Raw genomic sequence first — 9,209 nt, 5'->3', positions numbered from 1 at the left:
GTTTCACAGAAGTACTGTCTTAAGGGGACCCTCTACAGAATTGGCCTTGAGAATTGAAAATATGATTTTTTTACATGTGGTCCATAATAACTGCTCTACTAGTTAATATAAAAAGGTTGCCGCCAATGTTTGTCTCAATAAACCAAAAAATAGTACTTTCTAATATAGGTACTTAAATGTTACTAAATTCAACATGTTAATCAGCTGATTGGTGGGAAGTATTGCAACCGATATGATGGATATGATAACGTTTTCAATTATGTGTTAGCCACGATATAAACTTTATAATATATTAATAACTTTTTAACCTGAAATTGTCCGAGAACTAAACATACGAAGGATGTTGAAATACATATCTACCTACATTTTTATTCCATGTGCTATCCAAAAAACATTATTAATGAATAGTGTTTATTTTTAATGTGTAGGACCTATAGCGAAGACGTAATTTATTATTTTGCACTTTTTAAATTTTATTTATAATATAATTATATAAGTTTTGTGCATCTAATATCCACTGTGGTTCACGCAGTGGCATGGACCTGTTTTTTCTGGGGTCAACTAATTCAGGAAGTAAATACCCATGATAGAATTTTTCCAGTTTTGGTTGCGTTATATTCCAAAACTCATTTCCGATTTTATGAATGGAAATTTCTCGGTGTACATAGTAAACAAACCTACGAATAAAAAAAGACAGGAAGGAACATACTGATTCATCGCAGTAAAAACTGGAAACCAAATTCGCCATTTTGGAAAGCAACGATTTTGCGTAAACAAATATTACGTGGTCTGTACGTGTGCGGTAAACTTCGTATGTGTTTTTAATTTTGTGTATCATGCATTGTCGGCCATATTTGCCGGCCTTTCTGATTGCCGTGATTTGTACACACGTTCCTTCCTGTCTTTTTTATTCATAGAAACAAACAGTATTTTCTATTAGTTATATGAAGTTGACCTTGAATCTGTAATAAAATAATACACAATTAAAAGATTTTCAAATAGAAAAAAACACATTTTCCAAGCTTTGAGCCGTGCTCACTCATGAATGTCATTCTTCATTATGTAAGTATATACAAATTTTGATGTTATCTTGCAAAGTAAACAGTTATCTGTTCTTTTCACTATATTATATACATGCAAATGTAATGTTTTCAAATAATTGATATGGATTATATGCCATTGTATTATTTTCTCGAAATCATAAAGATACTATAATAGTATTTGAGTATCAACCTAGTATGTTCAATTTGAATTGGGTTACAATCATATATCAATAGTATGTTTGCTACAATATCCACCCAAGTTATTAGTATGTACTTGCACGGGTTTGATTAAAAACTATGATAAAACTAACATTTTAAAAATATTAATACATATATTATTTTGATCGGTTTTTCTGTTTTCTGATTGGCGAACAACGTGCAGGTGTTTATCAAATAATAATTTTCGTCGGCTGACAATATTAATAATAATGTTTCTTAAAATAAAATCTCTGATGATTAGTGATTTTTGCGAAAAGATCGATTTAAATTAACGTGCTTACGACGCCGAGGTCCCTTTTATACTAAATTATAATTGAATATCATTCTCTTGAGCCCCTCTTAAGAAAAATATTTTTTAATTGCATATTGACTTATTTATATAATCAATTGATTATATATTCTATAAAATAGTTTATTTTGCCAACGAGAGATGCCGTATGTGCAGGAATGTATTACACAGATAATTACAAAACAATCTGCAAAGGTTTTAAAAAAATATACCACAGCGCCACAGCTTGACGTAAATAAAGGTCGGCTTATGTTTCAAATAATACTCAATTTTTTTCATATGGACTTTATGTCACGTAGCCCCACCCAGTCTATCAAATTGTATGAACTAAGGTAAGCGCCGATCGCAGAGCCTAAAAAATTAATAATCAAATAATTTAAAAAAATATTTTCTATGGTGTTTAATCGAATATTAATAAATATACTGTTTTTTAAAATAAAAAGGGCTTTTATCTGATGATTTTTGATGTGTATAAATGTTTTGAAAAAATACGTAATTTAAACAGCTGATCACTTAATTTCTTGTCGTCAGTGAATTTTTGAAGATTCATTAAAGATTAGTGTGTACCTATTCATTAGTAATAATATCGTATTATCTTCTTATTTCTCGTAAGTACCTATACCTGACAAGTGTGTTCTTTTTATCAGATCTCCACAGCCTACCTCTTTCCAAAAGTCACCCTTCGCCACTGGTGTTCGCCATGAGTTACTGACAAGTTTGTGAGACTTCTTCAATGACCAACCAGTCGGGTCTTATTTGAGTATCTCGTGGGTGGAAGGCTGTATGAACAAATTATGTAGGTAATAAAACAACATATGATATCAACAGAGATTAACCACAAAAATTCAAAAGATTATACATTTTGGTAATCTATCTTTATTTTCAACCAAAAACAGCAAAAATACTGAAAATACAATAGAGAATATTAATTTTGTTGAACATCCGTATGACTTTTCAGATGCCTTATCAATTTATACTTTTGGGTGAACGCTCTGTCACAAATGTTACAGCAATGCTTTCTCTCGTCATATTTACTGTCTTTCGTTTTAAATTTAGTAATTTGCGGGGCACGCATGGCTCTCAACTTCAAATGACACACGTTGACATGTCCCGATAGACCGCCCGACGTTATGAAAGTTTTTTGGCACACCTTGCATTCAAATTTGTACGGATTGACGTTGTGGACACTCAACATGTGCTTAGCTCTGAGGATGAACGAGAGGAAAGTTTCCGTGCAGTACAGACATTTCATGTTAGGTTTCTTGGCGCCGCTATGGATCCGCAGATGTTGGGTCATGCTGGATTTGGTAAGTAGTTTATTACAGATTTTGCAAGGGATTTTGGTGGCGTGAGTGTTTCTTTTGTGAGAATATAAACTGTTACAGGTGACAAAGAATTTTCCGCACAGGTCGCAGATGAAATTAGGATAATGAATAGACATGTGAGTAACCAGAAACCTGTTGAATGCGAAGTTTTCACTGCAAACAGGGCAGGTTAAGGCGTCCTTGTCTAGTTTATACGGTAAAGACCTAGCATATCGTTTCCGCGCTTCCGAACGAATGTATTCTTTTGTTCTTTTCTGTCTACTAGAAGTCCCCCCGGTTGTCGTTTCATTTTGATTAACCATATTATATTCATCGTCATCCGCAGTATTTTCTATTTTCGGTTCCACTTTAATTCTTTTTCGTTTGGATAGTGACGATTTATTTTCAAGTTTTTGAGAATGAGATCTTCGCAACCTAGATCTTGTTTTCATTTTACGTTTACTCCTGAGTTTGTAATTTTTCAATGGGGTATCGTCACTCGGCGAGTAGCATATTTTTGTTGCCAGCAAAGCTTCGTCAAATGCATCGTCATTATTTTCATCTGCGTATTCTTCATTTTCAATTTTCACAATGCAATCTGAAGTCAAGATTAAGCCCAATTAATTACTATTAGTACAATTGAATTCTTAGAAGAAAGAATACTGTATTGATGCAAATAAAACAGAATGTAGGTCTGCATATCGAGATTTTCACCAGTTGACAATGTTCTGGCTGACCACATTAAATCCTGACTCGATCTCAGCATATTAAATTATGTGGAATAAGAAGTTACACTTAGCAATTATTTGCCATTAAATTAAAAAAAAAAATTTTTTTTGACCATGTCTGATACTAAGAACATAAATGGGCCTCCGCAGAGTGGAGGTTTGTATTAACAGATTTTTGTTATTATGAGAAATGGTTGTCGGCCATTTGCTCAACCTATTAGGTCCATACTCTGCCTCCAAACACACATTGAAAAACAACAAGATTCGTACCTGGGACCCATGACATTATAAGCTGACGTGTTAGCCGTATAAAATAATGGGCCTTAAAAAATTCCAATGGTGAAAACTTGATATCAAATGATTATAATTTGTTAAACATTGTTAATTTTATTTGAATTTATCCAGTCCAAATGATTTAGATCAGGGTTGTCCAAAACAAGGTTGCGGGTACATGGGAGGGATTTTCAGAAAAAACTAAATTAACTAGATTGCACTGGCGAAGGGTGGAGGTGGGTTTTAAATATAAATAGTGCACAATTAACTTTGCTACTCATACTTATTTGTTTACATTGAACGAAGAATGCAAATTGCAGATGGTGCTGGTTAGTTTTTAAAATTCAATTAAACCCTGTCTAAGCAAACCATCATAGTGGAGATGTGACAAAAATAGTGTACACTTTTTAGTCATACTTAATTATTTCCACTAAATTAAGAGTACATATCGTAGATATTGTTGGTTAGTTTTTAAAATTCATGTTACTTCCCTGCCTAAACATAATAGATAAAAAAATATTCTTCTATCTATGAAATATCTAAAAATATGTATGGTTCAGTGGCATAATTTTAGATACGAGGGTGGGTCAATAAGTCCTTAGAAAAGCCGACAGGTGGCGCGACTAGTACTGTAAGCGGTTTGTTTTCATGCAGCGGCACTACCGATTCAGTATGCTGCGAAGTTTCAATCAGATTGGTCGGGTTGTTGTGTGTTTCTCGTACATTTAAAAAAAAAATTTGCTTGTTTACAAAAATGGAGAAAATTGAGTTTAGAGCTGTTATTAAACATTTTAATATAAAAGGGTTAACAGCAAAGGAAATAAAAAATGAGTTGGATTTAGTTCACGGCATATCTGCTCCTTCACTTGCAACTATTTATAACTGGTTAAATGAATTTAAACGTGGTCGTACATCAACAAAGGATGAACCACGCTCAGGACGTCCTGTAGAGGTGACTACACCAGAAATGATCAATAAAATCCACGATATGGTGTTAAGTGACCGAAGATTAAAGTTGAGTGAGATAATTAAGGTTACAGGGATCTCAAAAGGTAGCGTCATTTCTATTTTACATGACAAATTGGGCATGAAAAAAATTTCTGCAAGATGGGTGCCGCGTTCGCTCACAGTCGACAATAAACGCAATAGGGTGGTGGCCTCTAAAGCCCTGTTGTCGCTCATGCAACGCAACCCGGATGAATTTTTTCGTCGCTTTGTGACTGTAGATGAAACATGGATACACCACTATACTCCCGAGACGAAAGAACAGTCAAAGCAGTGGATTGCGAAAGGCGAACCATGCCCAAAGAAGGCGAAAACCGTAAAATCAGCTGGTAAGGTTATGGCTACTGTATTTTGGGATGCACGTGGAATTATTTTCGTTGACTATTTGGAAAAAGGAAAAACAATAACAGGGGATTATTATGCATCTTTATTGGACTAGCTAAAAAACAAAATTGAAGAAAAACGGCCTCATTTAAACAGGAAAAAAATCCTCTTTCATCAGGACAATGCCCGTGTTCACACATGTTTACGATCAATGGCTAAAATTGAAGAATTGAAGTTCGAATTGGTCGACCACCCACCGTATTCGCCAGATTTAGCCCCCAGTGACTTTTTCCTTTTCCCAAACTTAAAAAAATGGCTAAGTGGACAACGTTTTTTTTCAAATGAAGAAGTCATCGATCGGACAAATGCTTATTTTGAGGACCTTCCGAAAACTTATTTTTCTGACGGTTTAAAAAAAATTGAGAAACGTCTAACCAAGTGTATTGAGCTCCAAGGAGATTATGTTGAGAAATAAAAAAAAATACAAAAATTATGGTTTGGTTTACGCAGGCTTCAATTGAATTTTAAGAACTAACTATCACTATCTGCAATTTGTAGTCTTAGTTCAATGAAAACAAATACGTACGACTGACAAAGTTTAGTGTCCATTATTTATGTCAGATTTAAGAGCCCACCTCCACCCTTCGCCACTTCTAGATTGTGCTAGTTGAAATTGTAGGACTTGTGATCTCCTCAATGCTCAGTACTTTTCCAAGGATGGAGATGGAAATCATCAAATCCAACTACAGATATTTACCGATTGATCAATCAAATTCACAATTAATAAAAACAAGATAATAATATATTAATTATTAAATATAATTAAATATAATTATTATAAACAATCATATCTTGTCTATTTTGTTCGAATAAAACTTTTATAAGCAACATGACTTTATTATGAAATTTTATTAGTGTGTGTTTAACCTATTTTAATATTGTTTGTACTGTGTTTAATGTTATATAATATGTAAGGGGCCCTCAGATTATACAAGGTTGGACAGCCCTGGTAAAGATCACAATAAGTAAGTAACTATTTGTATGAATTATAAGAAAGAAGCCAAAACCAACCATTTAGATTTTGTTGTGTAACTGTAACCCCGCTGTTGATTGTGTTCTTTTTCAATTTGCTTTGAGCATATTCCACTTGGCTACGAAATGAGCAAATTTCTCTTAACTTCTTTACGCACAATTGGCAGATCATGTTGTGTTGGGAAGTCGGATTATCCTTTTTTGCTACCTACGGATACATTGGATCTTAATAAAACAGATCAATCATTGAACCGGATTAGAAATACACTGATGGGTGGCAATTTTCAATGGAACAATGAACAATATATCGTCTCTGTTCTGGCAGAACACACTTACTGGAGGAATACTAGTTTTGAGTAATTTGACTTTGAAGTTGTTAAAATGTTTGAAATAATGGTCTATCATGTCAGTTTATTAAGTAATCGTAAAAAGGGTGACTTTAAAATAAAGACTGTTTATTTATTAAGAAGGTTTCCAGACGGTAAAGTTTGAAATAAGGAATATTTTAGTACTAACTCAATATGTAATTTTTTCGAATTAGTGTTTTCTGCCAGAACAGTGACGATATATTTAAATAAATATTGGTCTTTGAAAGAAGATTAATTTTCAACATTAAAAATTTAGTACTTATTTATACTTGGCTCACTATGAAACAACAAAATTATATCTTGTTAGGTACTTAAATGGCGCCATTTTTCTTTAAATTGGCCGATTTTACATAAATGCAAAGTTATGATTTCGATAAATATAAAATAATACCTCTATCAAACTATGGGAATTTTATAGTAAGTAGTCCATATCGTTTTTTTGATCCAGGTCTTTTGAAATGATATGGAGTACTATAAAATTACTCAAATTATTACTTACCTCAATTGAAAAACAATATATGAGCATTTCAGAGTAAATTTCGACTTCTTCCTTATGGATAAAGTGATCAGACATACTCCTTAAATCGTTTTCTGAAAGGCAGCATTCACATACATCGGGAGCCGTTTCCAATAGCAAGTTTTTGTTGACATTGCAATCAATAAAGTTTTCTGGTTCATCCATGATGCTGTTGTTACCTTCGAAATACCACCGGCAAGATTTACTTATACTGAAAATTACACAAAACGTTTTGTCCACAAATATCTATAAATATTTCAACATCATTACAATCCTATACAATACGTAAGTAATTGATGTAAGATTACCGATAATCAAAAATAGTTCACAACCTAAACTAAATTTTACTCAGTCAACAAAATCTGACAGCTTTGGCAGATGTAATTATTGCCAGTAAATAAATAGTTTAGTAGTTAGAGGTTTTTTGCAGCCAACTAAATGAATATTATTCGGGACGGATAGAATATTCGGTGAAAACGAAAATCTACCTATTCATAAATTAATAAAATTGTGAAATAATATGTGTAGGTATTTCTAATTCAAAAGTATATGATTTATAAAGTCGATAAAGATTTAGATTTATAAACAATAAATGAGGCGTGTAGTTTCAAAAACAACTTACTCCACTACTTGACGAAAATGAGTTATGAATGCCAAAATCTAAAGAAGTTTTTGAACAAGTATTTTTTGTATATAACGACCTAATAGCATTCAATCTAGTAGAAAAATCAATTTCAAAATCGCTTTTGGTTACAAAAGAAACTTATTCCAGGAGTGTCGCAAACCATTTTTCACTTATTCCAAATTGACCAATAGGAAGACTGCATTTGCAATGGCGTCTTTCAGTTAAACAGTAAAAACGGTACGAAATTGCTCACCAACTTTTAGATGAAAAAACAGTGTTACAAGCCAATTAATATAATTATTAGTTGTTTAATATCATCATGGATGTGCAAGCTTCACCTGTAATACCCGAAAATGCCAGAAAACGAATACGTCACACGGAAAAATGAAAAAGAAATATAGTCAAAATTCGACAGTAAGTTCCTTATGTTACTGTCAATGTACTCTAAATGAATAAGTGAGAGAAAACACATAATTTCCAGAAAGTGAACGAATTATTGTTGAATTGTATGGAATATTTTGGGGCTTGATGAAAAGTTTTTATAAAACACGGGTAGGTACAGAACAAAATTATCCACTTTGGAGAATTTTAATGCTGATTTGGCCAAGTTTTCGTGTTATTTTTGGAAGTACATAGATATTATTATAATTATTTAAGTATTATTTTCAAGCGAAAAAACTATCATTGGTACCGTGGCACTAAATTATTAATGCTTTCAGTTTACTAAGTATATAGGATAAGTATTTTTAGTCTATCTATAACTATTTAAACTTGATTAACCACTTATACTTTGTTTTGTTGTGATAGTTCCTTATTCTGTAATAATTGGCATTTTTACTATATGTAGGTATACGCACAGCGAAGGAAGTCACAATATTTTTATTTAAAGAATCCGTTCATCAGAAATAAATAATATTATTAATGGTAAGTACTAACTACTAAGGCTTTCGTAATGCGATTTTTAACAATCGTATGTTTGAAAATATTTCGGGCGTCTTCACGAATTCCTATGCATCAACATTAATTGCACGTCGTGTTAATTTATTGATATTTTAATTATTTTTCGTCCGAGGGCCGTAAAATTTATTCTCAAATGAGGATAAGTAATATTGTTTAATATATATTTAAACAAAAAGTCAACGGAAGCTTGCTTCGGTGACAAGTGTCTTAGCAGTTTTATGTTATTTCGTAATTTGAGTATCACGGGTTAGGTTTATATCACTACTCATATATTTTTTTATATAATATTATTATCAATTATTATTTACTTACCAAATTTTCATTGTAAAATTACACTTTCTTTATATTAGTATACTTAATAAAAATATAAGGTATTTTATTGTTTGATTACTATTTTCTAACTAACGTTTGTTGTTTTTGTTATAATAATACAAAATCGGTGCATGTACTTATATACGCGCGTGCGCGTTAAGAAGTTATACTTCTTTGGTGTAACAAAACAAAACGTGGTGACTTATAATC

The 9,209-nt window shown here is 32.3% G+C and overlaps 1 protein-coding gene across 2 annotated transcripts; it reads right to left on the bottom strand.

The window, feature by feature from the left end:
* Positions 1 to 2,366: 2,366 nt before the first annotated feature.
* On the bottom strand, positions 2,367 to 7,466 carry LOC147065861 (uncharacterized). 2 transcript variants are annotated; one of them, XM_085955227.1, is made up of 4 exons: positions 7,411 to 7,466; positions 7,085 to 7,281; positions 6,257 to 6,425; positions 2,367 to 3,453 (listed from the first exon to the last, which is right to left on the bottom strand). In XM_085955227.1, exons 2-4 carry the CDS (start codon positions 7,265 to 7,267, stop codon positions 2,477 to 2,479), a joined length of 1,329 nt encoding a protein of 442 aa, XP_085811353.1. In that variant the 5' UTR covers positions 7,268 to 7,281; positions 7,411 to 7,466; the 3' UTR covers positions 2,367 to 2,476. The 2 variants fall into 2 exon arrangements, with proteins under 2 accessions (XP_085811353.1, XP_085811352.1); XM_085955226.1 differs by having other exon boundaries at positions 2,368 to 3,453; positions 7,085 to 7,313.
* Between the last annotated feature and the right edge of the window lie 1,743 nt (positions 7,467 to 9,209).

This window comes from Rhyacophila brunnea, unplaced genomic scaffold (assembly GCF_057557595.1).
Source record: "Rhyacophila brunnea isolate RB1 unplaced genomic scaffold, BYU_Rbru_1.0 scaffold_5, whole genome shotgun sequence".
NCBI classification, from domain to species: domain Eukaryota; kingdom Metazoa; phylum Arthropoda; class Insecta; order Trichoptera; family Rhyacophilidae; genus Rhyacophila; species Rhyacophila brunnea.
Note: the sequence above shows the minus strand (reverse complement) of the source record. Positions and strands in the feature narration are given on the sequence as shown.